This window comes from Hyalella azteca, unplaced genomic scaffold (genome assembly GCF_000764305.2).
Source record: "Hyalella azteca isolate HAZT.00-mixed unplaced genomic scaffold, Hazt_2.0.2 contig16463, whole genome shotgun sequence".
Lineage (NCBI taxonomy): Eukaryota > Metazoa > Arthropoda > Malacostraca > Amphipoda > Hyalellidae > Hyalella > Hyalella azteca.
This window is the reverse complement of record NW_025946286.1, coordinates 233,991-252,710: the sequence shown is the minus strand read 5'-3', so window position 1 is coordinate 252,710 and position 18,720 is coordinate 233,991. Positions and strand designations below refer to the sequence as shown.

The 18,720-nt window shown below is 37.4% G+C and overlaps 2 protein-coding genes across 3 annotated transcripts; one reads left to right on the top strand and one right to left on the bottom strand.

The window, feature by feature from the left end:
• Window positions 1-3,096: 3,096 nt before the first annotated feature.
• Window positions 3,097-7,651, top strand: LOC108667240 (elongin-C). Its single transcript, XM_018154242.2, has 2 exons — window positions 3,097-3,343; window positions 6,537-7,651. Exons 1-2 carry the CDS (start codon window positions 3,135-3,137, stop codon window positions 6,676-6,678), a joined length of 351 nt encoding a protein of 116 aa, XP_018009731.1. The 5' UTR covers window positions 3,097-3,134; the 3' UTR covers window positions 6,679-7,651.
• LOC108667239 (N-acetyltransferase ESCO2) lies at window positions 7,402-14,132 on the bottom strand. Of its 2 annotated transcripts, XM_018154240.1 has the most exons (11): window positions 13,865-14,132; window positions 13,461-13,633; window positions 12,907-13,017; window positions 12,611-12,658; window positions 12,351-12,445; window positions 11,552-11,674; window positions 11,083-11,303; window positions 10,038-10,723; window positions 9,563-9,642; window positions 9,187-9,373; window positions 7,402-8,830 (listed from the first exon to the last, which is right to left on the bottom strand). In XM_018154240.1, exons 1-11 carry the CDS (start codon window positions 13,980-13,982, stop codon window positions 8,300-8,302), a joined length of 2,373 nt encoding a protein of 790 aa, XP_018009729.1. In that variant the 5' UTR covers window positions 13,983-14,132; the 3' UTR covers window positions 7,402-8,299. The 2 variants fall into 2 exon arrangements, with proteins under 2 accessions (XP_018009729.1, XP_018009730.1); XM_018154241.1 differs by lacking the exon at window positions 12,611-12,658.
• Window positions 14,133-18,720: the final 4,588 nt, after the last annotated feature.

The following is an 18,720-nucleotide window of genomic DNA, read 5'->3' as shown; positions in this document are numbered from 1 at the left end:
AAATAGCTTCAGAGGGACACATCACACTCGAAGATCGTTCAGCGTTACTTGAAATCTACAGACGATGTTGCCATTCCATTCAGATGAAAACTGTGTCTAAATCAGAACTGTGTCGGACGGCTCCACGGCCCGCGCCGAGTGCTACGCCACGTGGAATCGATGACCGTGATTTACGCGAACGCGTGCGCGAACGAAATATAAAAAGCTATATATACGCGAGAAAATTCCCCGTTTATATACATCTTCCTGAGTGTGGCATGTAGAGGGTTGGCATTGGTTTTTGGGCTGATTTAAGAGTCAAATTTTTGGGCTACGGCAGCGCTCCCGCGTAAAGTAGGTATGTTGCCCTTAATTTAATAGCATTCAGAATCTGAATGCTATTACATTGAGGGCATCATACTTTACTTATGACAGGTATGGTCATCGTATGTGATATGTTGTGGACTTGTGTCTTGTGGTCCTGGACTCCTCAGCTCCTGGTCAATGGCCATAGCCATACACATGATACACTACAGTCAATGTCAGTCATTACCCTAACCCATTACCCATATAGGCTACTAGGGTCAACGTTAAAGCTCAAACCACAGATTTTCTAGAATCAGTTCTTGTATTATGTATAAATACAGTATAATTTTCTTTTCTACTCAAAATTTAATCCAATATCTTAGACTTATGTAGGTGTGAATACGTGTGATAATGCTGGTAAATAATATTAATTTTTTAAAAATTAATACCCAATGATTCCTGACATAATTACAATTGGAATTTTCCTAATTCTTACTGAAGTCTTGTTATAGAATTGTGAAGTCATGATTCTATCCAGGGTAAACACATCATATTCCGACAACTAAAGGATGTAGGCCTAGCAAGAAATAAATGGCTATAAATAGATCAATGTAGGCGCCAGCAATGATGAAATGTCACAAATTGTTGCCAAATTTGTTTAAAAGCCTTTAGAATTCAAATCTACAAAATCGCTGAATTCCAACACTGTGTGTGACTAAATGCGGCAAATTGTGAGACTAATTCCGACAGCACTTCAAAATCGTAATTCATAAATCCAACACCCTGTGTCGGAATACGACATCCTGTCATTCCTGTGTGTCCTAATTCTGACACCCTGTGTCGGAATTAGTTTTTATGTGTCTAAAACTGTCTCTTAAATGATAAATCAGTCATCTATTAATTTATTTACCACTTAAAATTAGCAAATACAAGTAGGCTATACTTAAAGGATTCCTAATATATTCACAGACTTATTTAAAAGGTCAAACCATAATATTCTTTCTACTACACAAACAGTTTATCACTCTTTTGTAAAGCAAGGTCAACTATCTACATTCATATGTGTTTTGATGTTCTCAGTACGTAGCTGACTTGGACTTTTGCTCTGTGGATCTTAACATTTTCTGCTAGACCTAGTGTTTTGCGGAAACCTTGCACGCAATAGTATAACGTCACTATTTCAACCATCTATGCATGCGTGGAACTAAGACCAAGCTTAATATAAAGGAAAAAGTTGAGGGGGGTTGAAATTACCCAGTGTCGGAATATGGTGCATTTACCCTATGACATTCTATGCACAATTTTGTGATGACTGATGACCACTAAAAGGCAATGATGCATAAATTTGTTGTTAATTGAATTTTTTTGCTGAGGGTGGTCAATTTAATCAGCATTTATTGTTGTTAATTGGAGCCATATTGACTGCTGTAGTTCCTTGGGAGTGGAAGATATACTCTTTGAACTTTTAGCATCTTCATTATTAAAAATTACTAGGTGACACATCCTGAAGACTTCTGGCGGCAACAGCGAGAACTATCGAGTAATGCTGGCAACATTTTTGGCTGAAAACTCATATCTTGGCTACTCTGCTTGCACCCTCTGCACACTGGACTGAAGCCTTTGCTAATTGAGGTACTACTGTAAATGCGTTTGTAGGGGTGTCCTTTATTACCCCATCTTGTGGAAATGGCTGCCATTTTTTTAATGAGATGCGCAAACTTCATCAATCACACTGGTAAGCCAACATCTGTGTGCAACGTTATTGTAAATAAAATTTTTCAATATGGCAAAAATTTGTTTTGCTATACGCCTTAGCAGAGGCCAGGGTGCAGAGGGTGCAAGCAGTGTCACCAAGATATGGTTTTTTAGCCCAAAGCACTGCCAGCCATTTTCAAGATCCATCGCCAGGTAATTTTTAATAAGAAAGTGCTGCAAGCAACTTTGATACTATATCCCTTACTCTGCACGCACCGCAACACTTACACACATTGCAACAGATTTCTGGACAAGCTTCACTGCATCCTGATCCATCCGGCGTACCGGAAACCTTACTGTGTGTTTAGCGGTCTTTCAGATTGGCAGAAATTTTGAAGTAATTTCTGAAATGCAATAATTTCAATCCAAATGTGTTGGCAAGATCTTTAGAATGCGTAAATTTTGCTGCTGATGCATCGCCAAATATCTTTCAATATTATATCTTTATATATAAATATCTTTTGATATTTCAATCCAAAATTTCACTTTTTACACTTTTTTTCAGGGATTTTTTAGAGGTAGTAAATGTATGATTTATGAATTTGCTTTATGCTACGTAGAGTAAAAATGTTGAAATTTACACCACTATTTTTATTTTTAGTTTTGCAATATTTTGAATAGTTTTGCTGCTACAAAATTTCTACAAAATGTGGAACTGTCTCGATTTAACACGCCCATCACTTATTAGTTATTACCCTGTTTAACAGTACCGGTATACTATGTTTGATTGAAAAGATCTCACATTTTTTAAAGGTTACTCATTGTTGTAAAGGTTACAACAATGAGAAAGGCATTGAAACATGAGAAGTCAACTGTAAGGGTTGAATAAATTGACTCTTTATTCAGTACTATTGTTAATCTGAAAATATCTGTGTAACTACCATAAATTTGCATTTTTAATGTAGAATACAGGGCATAGTTGCCCTATAATTGGCTTCTGCTCCCTGCATTCCCAATATATTTCATTGCATTCATACAAGAAATTCTAGGTAGTTGGTCATTATCTCGTTCTGCCATGTTTGTTGGGTCTGGTTCCTAATACATTTTCTCTTTCAGTCTCATTGCAGCAAGCGTGAAATTTTTTTATTATAACAATGGGTGATGAAGCCTCAAGTGATGATCAAAAGTATGGTGGCTGTGAAGGCCCTGATGCCATGTATGTAAAGCTCATTTCTTCAGATGGCCATGAGTTTATTGTCAAGAGGCAGTATGCTCTGACCTCTGGCACTATCAAGGCCATGCTATCTGGGCCAGGCCAGTTTGCTGAGAATGAAACAAATGAAGTGAACTTCAGGGAAATACCGTAAGTGTCTTGAACTAGTAGTGACAAGTTGTAACTGAGGTATAAATGTAAAAACTTTATATCTTCTAAAGAATTATTGACTTGATTTGTGCAGCATATGGATGTTTTAATAGTTTATTCAAATTTTCATTGTATTCATATATTTTTAAATCGATGTTCATGAGCACAATATTTCTAAAATTATACCTACTTAAAGTAATTCTCATGTACAGTAACCCCCAAAAGTATTGGATACATTACAGTTTTCTTCTTATCTCAAGTTACAGTGCAAAATTTAACCTAATATTCGGTGAGTATATTGCTAATGGTACTAGAAATATTATAGAGAAAGGATATTGTCATATTGAGAAGTATGCATTGTTTAGATTTTTTCCATTAAAATAGAAAGATTAACCCATGCAAAAGTATTGGATACAATCTAATATATGGATGTGTATGCTTTATTTTGTTGTACAGCTTCCAGTTGCTTCCTATAATTACAGACTTGTCTCTTGCATACATTTGCAGATATTTTGTGCCATTCTGCTGTACAGAGATCTTTCAGTTGCTGGATATTACTTGCGTTCCTTTTATGAACATTGATCTTCAGCAATTTCCACAAGTTCCCAATGGGGTTGAGGTCTAGAGATTGGCTACTGGCTAGGCCAAGAGAGAACACAAATTTCCCTATCTTAAAGCCGTTTTTTTCATAAGCTTGGCTGTATGTTTGGGATCATTGTCATCTTGAAACACAAAATTGCATCCAAGTCCCAAAGAATTAGCAGATTTGAAGAGGTTTTTTTCAAGAATCTTCCTGTACATCCACCCATTTGTCCTGCCATCAAATATTTCATGTTCTCTAGCACCCTTTGAACAGAAATATCCCCAGATCATAATCAAACCCACACCAAACTTCACGGTAGGAACCAAACTTCATGGTAGGAATAGTATTCTTGTTGTTGAACATGGAGTTGTTTTTCTGCCACACCTGGGTAGTCGAATTCCTTCCAAAAAATTTGATTTTCCTTTGTCCAACCAGATTACCTTATCCCAAAATTCTTGTACTTTCTCCCCGTATTTTTTAACATAATTCAGACAGGCTTTCACATGTCTGTACTTCAACAGAGGAACCTCTCATGGGGATCTTGACATAAGACCAATATGATTTAGAGCTCGCTGATTGTGTCCTTTTCTATGTCAATCCCAGCTTCCTTCAAATCGTTTTTAATTTCACCTCGAGTAACAAACAAGTTCTGCCGTACCTTTCTGCTAATTCACCTTGCATTACCGTCTATTAAATTCCTTGGACAACCAGGTCTTGGAAGGTTTGCCAACAGTATGCTCAGATGATATCAGGATGATTGCTTCCTGATGATATTTCCAACTTTACTTGATGATATATCAAGCTCCTTGGATATTATTCAATACCCCTTACATTTCTTGTGACAACCAATGACCTTTTGATGCAAATCTGTCACTAACTGTCAAGTTTTAGCCATTTTAAATTAGATTGCAAAGATGAAGCTGAATAATATCTTCACTGGAACAGAAAATCTTGTTAACAATAGCAAACTACTCTGATCTGCCAATTAGATGAGGATATGAGATTAGTGGAATTTCTTAAGTGAAAAGCAAATTTTGAGTACTATTAAAAAAGTTATTTTTGTTAATTTCTGAACATGTACCCAATATTTTTGCATGGGTAAATTTTTCTATTTTGTTGAACAAAATCTAAATGCTTATGGTAAAATACCCTTTCTACACAATGTTTCTAGTACCATTAGCAAATACTGACCATATATTAGGTGAAGTCTTGCACTTAAACTTGAGATATGAAGAAAACTGTAATGTATCCAATACTTTTTTGTGTCACTGTATATACAGTGGGGGGAAATAAATATTCGTACACTTGAAAAATCGTATTTTAATGTATGTAAGTACACAAACTGAATAGGAGAAGTGATTTATATTATGTATAGAGGCGCATTGTATTCAAAAATAGCATCAATAGAAATTAAATCTCAATGCAACAAAAATTAATGCAACATGTTAACTTCTTCGGGTCAAAAAAGTATTCGTACAAAACAAATTTTGACTAATATTTCACACCAGAACATTCCAGAATGTACTAGAAACATGTAGCACGTTCCAGTAATGTAATCAGTAACCATAGTTAACGTATTTTGCAACTACCAGATCATTCTGCAACTGCCCGTATTACAAGAAGGTCTCAAAAATGGCTAAAGGTAAAGAACTAACAAGTTCCCAAAAACAACTAATTCTATCGCGTTGGAAGGAAGGAGAAAGTTATAGGAAGATTGCTAGCCACTTGAATGTTCCTTTTGGTACAGTTGCTTCGTTCATTGGACGCTTCAAGACCCGTGACAGCGTTGAAAACCAAAGACGATCAGGTGCTCCTAGGAAGATTTCTGCACGATCTGCTAGATTATTGGGACGAAAAATCCAAAACATTGAGAATCTTAAGGTGGTGTGCCAAGAAGAATGGTATAAAATACCAGTCAGCATCTGCAAATCATTGGTCGAGACGTATAGAAATAGACTGGTATCTGTTGAGCTGAATAAAGGGTATTCAACCAAGTATTAAATTAAAATAATGCGGATTTATTGTTTTGTACGAATACTTTTTTCACCCGAAAAGTGAACATGTTGCATTGTTTTTTGTTGCATTGAGATTTAATTTATTTTGATAGTATTTTTGAATACTATGCGTCTCTATACATAATTTAAATCACTTTTCCTGTTAAGTTTGTGTACTTAAATACATTAAAACACGATTTTTCAAGTGTACGAATATTTATTTCCCCCCACTGTATATCCTGAATGTGATTTCATGTACCTTTCTTAGAACAGTTATACACTATACACTATAAGCTTGCTCCTCCATCGCCAGAAAAATAAGATAAAGTATTGTATGACATTCTCATGAAATTATGCCAGCAATTTTTTATTTTTGACAATGTGATTGCCAGACAAGCTGATATAATTAGATTGAGTTATTAAATATGTGTTTGAAATTATGTAAGTAGGTACGTATCAAGAAGCTGTGTTGAAAATCAACGCCTCTTTATCCAATATGTATTCTTTTCCCAAATTAGTCTTAATCAAAGGCAAAAAAGCCTAAGAAAAAAGAATAAGAAATGAAATTTAAATCAAATTGACTGCTACTTCATTGAATGATTGTATTTTCTTACAGGTCGCATGTCCTACAGAGAGTCTGCATCTACTTCACGTACAAAGTGCGCTACACCAACAGCTCCACTGAAATCCCAGAGTTTCCTATTGCGCCGGAGATTGCACTTGAGCTGTTAATGGCTGCCAACTTCTTGGACTGTTAAGCAACTTGATCTGATCAATAGTCACCTACATTTAGCTTTCGTTATTTATCTTCCCTATTGAATCTGCGGTCTAAACGGCTATTTACCTGCTAATTGTCTAATACTTGGCTAACTCAAGTTACTCAACTATGATACTGTAGCAGATATAATGACATTAAGTTATTCTGCACTTAGCATTATGTTGAAGTGTAGCAGCTAGAAAAATTGACATCGGTAAGACGCGATTTTTGGTTTGGATTAATTGAGATTAGAGGTATGCATGTTCATTTGTGCAGTAATTCAATATTTTAATGGATCTATCTAATTATCATTATTTTCTATATGCAAAATAGTATGATACTCAAAAGAAACTAATCATCTATAACGAATTGCCCATCTCGTTCACTACTGTGTTAAAAAAAGCCTGCGTTCAAAATTTCGACTCGCACTATTCATATGAATCTACATGATGTAAGTAGGTGAAGAAATAACCCTTTCTAAATATGTCATGAGTCTGTGTAACCTTGCCATCCATAATGAACGTACCTTCTATCTTTCACTGTCCTAATGGACAAAATATAATCAATATAATTCCATTATTGAACGTCGAAGTCTCCCCCTCTTATCGTCAGTGTAGCCAAGACTGTGCTGGCTACACTCTCCACTATCAAATAGATATGTTCTGCATAGGAGATTTTTGTTCGTAATTTTACGACCATGAGAGAGGATAGTGAAAGAATTGCCGACGAATATTCGTTGCTTTTATTCATGCCCACAATTGAACTGGATATTTCAATTTGTTACCATTCGATTCATTCTCTCAGCCATTTCAAATAAGGACAACTCGAATAAGATGGTATTTACATGCTTCTTTTGTGTTGCATTTAAAACCTTCCATGAAGTTTTATCAGCGTTCATTACTTAGCACGAGCTTAGAAAATGGGCACCGTTGCTGTGACCGACTTCGGTCAAATAAAATCTTTTTATACTTGAACTTAATTATTCCTAACACTAGGTCACAATAAACAAATGCTTAAAACAATTACGTAGTAAAAAGATTACATTTTTCTTTTGAATTTAGCTCCATTATCCAGTAAGAAAAACAAAAGAATTTTATTTACGTCAACAACGATGTGAAACCCAAGAAATACATTTCGTCAGTCCAAAAATCAAAATAAATTGGTGCAAGACTAAGGAATGCCTTTACGGCACGCGTTGACTATTTTCAGAACTGCATGAAGAAAGATTTATTCAAATTTCGGAGAAGTTTTAAAAACTTTTTTATAATGCACCCCAGTTGCGTGCATGAAGACGAAAATGACTGCAGGATTCGTGGAAACAAACTTGTTTTCCTATAAGCAAGACGGGAGTTATAGTAACCAACAGAACGTCAAAGAAGTAAACAAATGAATACCAATGCTAATAAATGGCATCTCAAGTCGTTGGTATCGCTTGGTCGAGTGAACTCGTAACACAAACATTAGTTAATAACTAAAAAGTTTCGATTATTGTGACAATCCATGTAATTCGAAAAGGAAGTTTTCCTTTAAGTATATCCACTTGTAAGATAGGAACTATAACTACAGAAACATTTTTTAGTCGAAAATATGAGAATTTATGTACAGTGAAGCATGCCAATGAATCACACTCCATGACGGTACACAAGGAAATCATCTTTTTTCATATACTTTCGAGCAAATGCCAAGCCATTCAGAGTAGGATCTGAGAAAGCAAACTCATCTGTTTTCAGATAATGATGCGGTATCATATTTGCTCGGAACGCATCAACCAATTTTGATGCCAAACCTGATCGTCGGATATCACTCTTGACCCATAACCGACTAATGCCAAAGCGCACAGGTTGAGGTTCATGAGAGCAGCAAACGAGCGACTCCTTACCAGCACCATCGGCATCAGGAATAACCTTGTATGCCTCGTCAATAGGTTCGGCGATCAACAAACCAACAACTTTGCTATTAGTTACATAAAGCACAGCTTTGGTATTACGGTCCTTTGCTATTCCTTTGCTTTCAGCAAATCCGAGTTCTTCATCAACCACTGCGAGAACATCTTCTACCTTACGCCAGAAATAGTGAGGGTCGTCAGAAGTGACCAGGATCGAGCGTCCTCCATGAGAATCTATTGTTGAGATCCGACGTTCCTTTTTCCAGTTCTGAAAAGTTGGGTTAATTATATTAAATATGTCAAACTAACTGGAAGATGGTTATAAAAAATTTCAACGCCACTACTTAATAATTGAAATGAATCAAGTTAAAATAATGAATGGTAAAAGACAATGCATTAATAAAAATCTGCCAGTTGTTCGCGATCCGCATTTTCAGAGGTTAAGATTAAGACACCCTTCCTACCAACATGGCGAGCATGCATACGTAACAAGTGTTTCTGCAACCATTCCTACCAACATGGCGGGCATGCATAGGTAACTAAAAATTTAGAAATCCTTCCTATCAAAATGAATGGCATGCACACGAAACAAGAGCAAATTAAAAGGATTAAAATGAGACACACCGTGTAGGCGAGAGCCTTGGTGACTCTGTTGTGGTACGAGTGATGCAGAGCCTCGTCGTCGGGGTCGGCATGCTCGTAGACGAGGCCACATTCCTTGCACTGCTCCGCCCCAAACCTCTTCTGCCCGGCGTCCAGTATGAGCTGCCTGCTGTCGCCGCGTGCTCCTCGAATGCCAGTACTGCGGCCGCTGCACCGAGCATGCAATATGGTTTGTTTGAAGACTAAATAGGCATAGCAATATACAAATTTAGATCATATATCACCTCTAAAGAAACGCGCTATAGAAATTAAATTACATTTACATCCCTAATTTTTATACATGTTTAATCAGAATGAGAAAATACATTTATTTATGTTCAGAATACTATTAACTTGCCTCAAGGACTTCTGATCGTCTTTGGTGTGAGATCGCCGACGCTCAGGATCGAACACAGGGAAATACTTGATAGCATCTTTCTGATGGTCAAATGCGTTAATATTACCATGGAGAAAGTGACGAAAGCACACAAACAAAGTCCGTTTGGATAATAAATTACTAAAAACACAGTTTTGACTGTCATATCGAGAGTTTAGGAAACGAAAATAATCATCGGACAATCGATAGTTAAACTAAATTTCCAAATCAAGAATAAATGTGAAAAGATTGAATTTGCTTGTCTATCGGTATCAATAAAAATCCCCACTAGTATTAAATAATCTGGACCGTCTGAAATTAACTTGCAAAAATACACCTATAGTTTTTGAAAATGCCAACACATTCGAATGCATATGAAGAAAGTCAAAACCGATTTTTCTCAATTTTATCGTGGCATACTGGCCGTAAAAGAAAACAACAGTTTGTGGCGACTCACGTGCGTCGGAGTGCGGCCGTCCACAGACTCTTGAGACGAGGAACTGACGTTTTTAGCGCGCAGAGGAGAGTCTCTGGTGAGCACTAGGCGAGGGGACGATGGGTCGACGCGCACCGGCGACGCTCCGTCCACAGACTCTTGAGACGAGGAGCGGACGTCGTTTTTATCGCGCAGAGGAGAGTCTCTGGTGAGCACTAGGCGAGGGGACGATGGGTCGACGCGCACCGGCGACGCTCCGTCCACAGACTCTTGAGACGAGGAGCGGACGTCGTTTTTAGCGCGCAGAGGAGAGTCTCTGGTGAGCACTAGGCGAGGAGACGATGGGTCGACGCGCACCGGCGACGCTGACGAAAGGCGCAAGGGAGAACCCAACTTTTCTGAGCTGTCCAAGAGAGTCTTGCGAAAAGGCGAATTTCGGACCCCGAGAGGCGAGTTCGGGGGAGAAGTCAGATCCAGCAACGGATCTTCCTGACTGCCGTGATAAGATGACTTTGTGATAGGAGATGAATTGTTAGATGAACGACGTGGTGAGGAGCGAGAGGGTGAAAACTTTGTAGGAGTAAGTTTGTTCAGAACAACAGTACGCAAAGATGTGTTACGGGACACTTTAGTAGGAGTTTGCTGGTCTTGTTTATTTGGTGATTGCACTTGATGTCTCGGAGATGACCGCAATGCAATTTCCTCTTCTGTAGATACAGAAATTAAAATTTGCATTGCCTGTATTTCTGGACATATATTGGAGCAGTAAAACCTTGAGGATGGAAATAATCTTTCTCGTATTTTGCTGACTATGCATCAGCAAAGTCCGCAACGAAGAGTTAATGGCAATTGTTAATTGCTAGCCTAAATATAAAAACTTTGAAGGAATTAAAGTTTACAACTCTAAGAGCATCGAAATTCAGCACTTTTGTATCAATGTACAGAACACGCTCACTATAAATGAATTACAAATTACAGCACAACACAAAAGCACATAGGTACAATGATCTGCTACATATCCTTTATAAGTTAATAACATTAGCTTCCTGTGAAACTTGACTCTTACTTTCAGGAGAACGAGGACGTTTGCCAGGTGAGGCGCGGTAGAGCGAGCGGGCAACGGGCATCTCAGAGGCAGCCGACTTACGGCTTCGCGGCGACGATGAGAGACTTGCTTTAATGACGTTGTTTTCCTTGCCAGACCGAGGCGAATTTCGGGCGGGAGAACTCACTACGAATCTCGTGGGTTTAGGTTTGTTGCTCTCCACGTTGCTTGTTAATGGAACACTGCAAATTATACGTGTTGATAGATGTGCTTGCTCGGAGAAATTTGCAGTCAAATACACAGAATGCATTTGACTACATGTAGAAAGGTAATGTGCACAATGAACGAAACGCAATTGCTTGAAAACAAATCATTTTTTAGACAATAGTTTTGTCAAAAGTTGGGTTGCCCTGTGGATAAATCATCATTACAGATTTTAGTAGATAATTAAAATTGCGTAATGTCGAGCCAATACCAGGATTTCACTCACTTGATTTGCGCTAGAGAACTGACTCTTTCAGGTTTTTCAGTGACGGCATGGCCTATGTTTTTCTTAAGTCCCGTAGCAGTTACTCTTTGCTTAAGGCTGATGTTGCCGTAGTTTGCTGACAATCTGTACAGTGGAGTGAAACATCAAATTACTTATAAGCATGTTTTGAGAAACAAAATATAATTCTATAACAACTAGAAATTTGATCAAAGTAAAACATATCAAACACTTGGCGCTTAGGTTTCCACGTTAATGTTTGCCAGCGATCGCATGATAACAATAATAACAATAAATTAAATAACAATAAATAATTTGGTTATAAAAAATTTGGATGTTATTCATGTCCGGGGTCAATCTGGCGCCTCATTTTATTCATTAAAGTTGTATTCTAAGATTAGATCAGCTGTAATTGAGACGTAATATTCACTGGACGCTGGAGAGATTGATGGAAAAGTACTAGACACTGAGTCAGCGTCAAGACAACATCACGTGAGCAAGACCTTACTGGTGGGCGGAGGTACCAAGTCCCTAAAAGAGCTGGGCACTTTAATAAGTACCTTCCAGTAGCTAGCAAAATAAGCCGCTATGTAACACTCCAACCACTCCGTATCAAGATAGGTTAATATAAAGAAGTGTCTTGCTTATCGGTCTCGCATTTAGTCAATGAATCTTTGTCTTCAGGTAGAACATATACTATTAGTTAGGTGGCGCTTAACACTGCCGCCAGACATTAAGAAATATCTAGAATAAGATCAAAAATATTGCTGCTAACAATAATTTTAAGGATTTTAAAACTCACTGAACATTTTTTGTGATCTGAACCGTTGCCGCCGCACGAGCGCGACTGGTGAAAAATTTCTTGCCGTCCCGTGACTTGCTAGCCTCCTCACATTCCTGGGACATGCCAATGATTTTATTAGATAAATTTCAGAAATAAAAACACTGAACTGTATATATACTATTCAGAGGGAGTTTCACAAATAAAAACAATACACAAAGATTAGCAGAAATGAATACTGTAACGCACAAAAATTGAGGTTTTACTACAATGGAACTTACTGAACTATCCAGAAGTGATTTGCCTGGAGATGAAAGATAATGCCGTTTCTAAGAAAAAAAAAAACAAATCAGAAAATAAAAAAAAGAAAATAAGCAAATATATAAAAATAATGTGAAAGTAATGGAGCAATTGATACTTTCATAGCAATCCTAAATCCAAATGTAATTATATTAAAAGCTAAATTAACTGATAAAATAATCTGCAGATATTTTGCGCAATGAATTCTCAATCCCAATAAGGTAACAATACCCATCAGCTTTCTATGTTTGTTATTGGTCCTGCTGACTGTACCTACCTTGTTTTGGCTGCTAAAACAAGATGAAGGGCTCCTGTGCTCTGCAAGGCGAGGTGGCGGCTTCACTTGCTTCAGGCGCCGTACTGCAATCTTGGCTTGTTTCTTCAGTTTCTAGCCAAATGAATTAAATTGAATAAGTTTACTAATTAAAATCATGAAGCTCCCTCTAAACACTGCTGCACTTCAAATGTTGAAAATTTTAAGCAGGTCCCATTGACATCAGGGATGATAATACTAAATATGCATTTAAATTTTCTAGTTTTTCAATGAATGAAGTGAAGGTATGAAATAAAGAAATAAAGTAAACTTTAATACAAACAATAAATGTGAATGAAACTTATTAATAACCAAAAAAATAATCACATATGAAGGTTTATAGCAGTATTATATGAGACAAATCATAACTAAAATTGAGAAGACTATCAAAAACATTAATATAAATTTTCAGTGAGATTGACTCAAGTAACAGAAGCATAGGGTGAAATAGAAAAAATTAATGTATTATTACTAATGGTCAAACGAAGCAATTATAGCATGATAGATAACAAACTAACATTTTTAGCTTTTAAATTTGGCTTCTTGATGCCATGTCCCACTCCACGGTTGATGGAACCAGCTGCACGGCGGCGGGGTTTGGCTCTGGTGGCTACAGGTGAAGAAGAAGCAGAGTGTGCAGTCGGGCTATTGAGGAACTTCTTTGGAGCACAATAAAAGCTCACACCAGAACCTGTAAAATCCAATTATCAGTTAATGGTTCAAAATAAAATAGCTTTTGTCTTTATTGAAATGTATGCAAGGCTACCAATATATCATTGTAAACTTTTGGGAGCAAAATCTGTTAAAAACATGAAAAGTAGCCATCATTTTATGGAAAAATAAATATGTAAAAGTTTTGAAACAGTTTTTAACACTCCTAAAGCTGTGTTTGCCAGAAAAGGATTGCCACCATGCAACTTACCTGAGCCAAGCTTGGCAGCTGACACTGGCTGGTCAGCTATACCATTCACATTTAGATTGTTTTTCAAAGCTGAAGGAGAACTAAGCACTCCACAATCTGGTAGAAAGCTATTCATCATGCCTTAGTATTCCAGCTTAGAGTTCCTTAAATTTAACTCAGTTATTTTAATGCAGAGATTATAAGGTGGCAGTAGAAAATTGTCAAAAAACCTGCAGATCAAGGAAGCCAAACTGCTAACAAAGTATAACAAAATAGACACACAAGACCTGTAAAAATAGTGAATTTATTAAAAAAAATTTAAATACACAGATATTATATGAATGAGCATATAGGTAAAAAAAATAGGCATTGTTAGTAAGCCAGTTCATAAGAATGGAAAGGTGTTTAGTGAGTCATTGCTCTGGAACCTGGAAAATGAAACAAAGACAGTCCATTCCAGTAAGTTTGAGCAGGACTATGGATGATAGAAATTTGACGTAAGTCAACTGAGAACACTGCTCATTGAATTACTATATTAGTGAACAAGGGTGCAAGTAATAAGTAGAAGCATTAACAGGGTTTGTACCGGTATTTAGAAAAAATATTCCATGACTCTCCATGACCATCAATATAATTGTCCAAGACTCATATACGACAGGTTTAGCATGACTGAAAAACTAACCATGCATATTCTATCATATCCTACAGTTGATAAATAGCAATCATGTAAATGCATAGCTCTTCATACGGCTCTTCAAAGGAGGCATGGCTTTTCAAAGCTGCTTCCCCCATTTTGACAAATCGAAGTCTGTCAAGCACAATGTACATATCAAGCTTCATGCTGTAGCGGTTCCCGGTAAGCCTGCACAAATATGCGAGACTGTAGCTTTCGAGTCCGTGGACATGAAAACAAATACTGAATGTGGTCAGAAGGAGTCACATTCAGGAAGGCATGAAACATGGAAAACACTAAACAATTTACTACTAACAAAACACAAAATACAAGATGGCAGATACAACAATAAATGAACTTTACCTATTCTCAATCAAACACTAGCGGTGGTGTCAGTTCAGCCCACTTGGTGGTCTGGGTAAAGTACTCTATTGAATGGACCACTGAGTTCAGCTCACTTGGTGGTCTGGGTAAAGTACTCTATTGAATGGACCACTGAGGCCTCTCAGCGTTGTAGTTTTGAGTAACCACGAAATAATAGTAAAGTCAAAATGGAAAATAGTTATTAACAGCTTCTGCTGCTTGATAATCAAAATGTCTTGCTCGAACATTAGCCAAGGCCAACTATGGTTTTAACAACCATACACAAGTAGTAACCATCCCTAGTAGTAGTAATCAAGTAGTAATCATAAATCAAGTAGTAATCATCCCAGGCTTCAGGTACAAGCCAAGGAGTGATAGTTAGCAAGGCAGAACTTGACCACTGGTGGAAGGATGGAGATCAAGGCTGAGTGGCTTGTGGACCAAGTTACACACACTCACATACCACACCCAGGCACACCACACTCACTCCACACTGCACTCAACACCAACACTCTTACCTTATGGCAGGAAGTATGCCCAAAGGGTTGTAGCCATCTTACCATTTGCTGGGCTGTTGGGAGAGCTAATGATTATCTAGGGCCTAGAGCACACTTTGAAAGCAAATGGTATTTGGCAAGCAAATAGAAACAAATAGGTGCCAAGCACAGGAATGCATAAGCGGACTAGGTCACACAATACCTAAACGTTGAACATCAATGAAAGTACATCAAGAAAAAGCAACTGGTTATACGGTCCAAGAATTAAATCTGCAAATCCTAATTTCGCACTTCTGGTAGATTAGCTAGTCAGACTAAAGTTTCAACTACTCTTGACACAACATGATTCCCTCATTGATGTATGGGACATTCATGAGCGGATTATGAAAGACAACTGGTCCTACTAAGTTGCACAAGTCATTAAATATACTCCTATACTCCTATCCACACTAGCATCATAATCAGTTAATATACTCCTGGAAACAACTAGAAAATTTAACTAAGTCACACATGTCTGGATTCAAAGTATCTAGGAAAAGCGCAAGGCACATCAACTTCAAGTTGGTATCTAAATCAAATTTTGGTTCATAGGTGGAATCTCTTAGCTTCTTTCTTGATGGCCAGGAGTTGGTCGAGTGATCATCGGTTCTCATCAAGAAGACTGTAGCTCCACACCAACGGTGACCAACCGCTCCTAAACGTCAAATAAATGCGTTCATAAGAACTAGCCTTCTAGAAATATTGACATCAGGAGGATGTTTAAACTGTTATGTCACACACAAAGTCATCAATGCATTAGTTTCAGAAGCAAAGTTATTCAAGGGTCGACACAACATGGTTCAAGTAAGCAAAAATGAAAATTGTGCAATAAAAGACAGGATTAACATGAGAACCAGTGAAAACCATCCTTCATTCTTTATAAGCAGGCATGAATAACTGGAAAACATTTGTTAAGAGCTCAGCAAAGACAAATATAAGCATGGTGACATTTTAATGAGATGAAATGAACTGTACTCACCAAAATGGAGCATCAGGATGGGATTATTAAGCAGAGATGTAGATCAATCCTGCATTAAGGCGTCTTAAACAGGCTTTTTGAAGGTCAGAAGAGAATCAGGTGCAACCAGTGAATTTTCAATTCAGCAATCAGGGGTGCAGAATAACCAAAAGTGCATAACATATGGACTTGCAAGAATCTCGTCTCATTAACTTTTACTCTGCTTAAATATTACACCAAGGGAAACAAGATACATGATTAATAAGATGCACATGACACTCGAAAGATAATGAAATAAAACATGACATACATTAAGGTACAATTGTAAATGAATGATTCTACTATATAATATAGCTAATGTTCTGCGGCCCTCTTCATCGGTAAAATAACTCCAGGTTTTGATGCATTGTAGTAGAACTCTTCTAGTTACATATGCAAAAGACAAATTTTAGGAAAGTGTCATAGTTTGCAAATGGGGGGCACTGCCCCCAATGCATAGTGGCAAACCAGAGATTTTTTAGAATCAGTGCATTTTTAATTTCCTCAATTACCTACTCAATATTTAAACCAATTTCTTATGTATGATAATTCTGGTATCCATAATACTTTACTCTAGTTTACTGGTCTACTTATAGTAATCAAAATTGAACTTGTGGGAGAGTCTAAAAAACTCTCTGCTTTGCCACTATGCCCCAATGGGGGAACTTTGACCACCTAATGGCAGCCGTGATGGGGTAACATTGACTGGCATGGAAATTAAGTTAAAATTACCATAGGTACCTATATAACATATTTTATGTTTGATACACCTATTAATGTTTTTTTCTTTATGTTTCAGACTCTACAGAGTCTTATATATGGTAATTTAAACTTAATTTCCAAACCGGTCAATGTTACCCCATCACGGCTGCCATTAGGTGGTCACATTTCGCCCATTGGGGGGCGGCGCCCCCCATTTGCAAACTATGACACTGTCCTAAAATTTGTCTTTTGCATATGTAACTAGAAGAGTTCTACTACAATGCACCTCAACCTGGAGTTATTTGGAGTTGTTTTATCAAAAAATAAAATTGATTTTACCACCCGGTCAAAGAAACCCCAAGAGCTGGGGTAACAAAGACCTTCATTTTTTTTTAAATTACATCAAAACTATGAGAGGCAGGAGCCAGCAATTTATGGTGAGTAAAGCTAGAGTATAGACCTGTATTTTGCATGTTTCAATTTAAGTTTAATTTATCTAGTAAAAAAATGGCATCATTTTGAAAAAAAAGTGGTCAAAGTTACCCCATTTTACGGTAGTGCAGATGTTCATGCTCCTGTCTCATGGCCAAGCCACGGTTGAAAGAGGGTTTTCGTCCAACAAGGAAATCATGATGCACAACATGAAAGAGCAAACGTTGTTTGCCGTGCGTGCTACGGTTGATCATGTTGCACATGTTAGTGGCCTGGGCAAGATGACCATCACCAAGAAGATGCCGCTTGCAGCTGGTAGTGCCAAAACAGCCTACAATACTTACTTGGCAGAAGAGAAAGAGCAGAATGCAAAGGCCCAGAAAACTCAGAAGTGGAAGGCTCTGTTGCATGAGCTAGAACTGCTAGATGAACTGAAGAAGAAGAAAAGGCGTACAGAGGAGGTCATCAAGGCGCTTGAGCAAGCAGCAGATGAATATGCATGCAGAAGCAATGGAGAGAAAGGGGGATTTGAAAGTCATCGCAAAGTTCAACGCCATGAGGCGATCTTTGAAAACAAAGCAACAGGAGCTAGACACTCTTGAACTGAACATTAAATAAAAATTTGATGAAATAGTTTAATGTTAGGGTAGCTGTGTTGAACCAAGTTCTTAAATGTATTGACATTATCATGTGCAATATTGTGTGCATTACTCAATATTTGTTGTGATTTGACACTATTGAATTCATAATTATAAAAGTGTGGGCTTGATTTCCAGATTTGCGTCAATTTTGATCCTCTGTGTCTGCCCACTCTTATGCATTTACACGTTTGCTAGTTATCAACTTTAGGAGATTATAGAATATGCACGATTACTCTTTCAGTCATGCTAAACCTGTCATATACAAGTCCTGGAAAATTATACTGATGATCATGGAGAGTCCTGGAAAAGTCTTTCTCAATATCGTACGCACCCTGATAGTGGCGTATTGTTCAATATTTTTCCTATCTATGTATCATAAAACAAGTTAAGAAATCATACATTTACTACCTCTGAAAAAATCCCTGAAAAAAGTGTGAAAAGTGAGACTTTAGAAATGTACCTCTGCTAAGGTCTGTAGCAAAAAAATATTCGCCATATTAAAAAATACATTTACTTCACTCACATTTACTTTA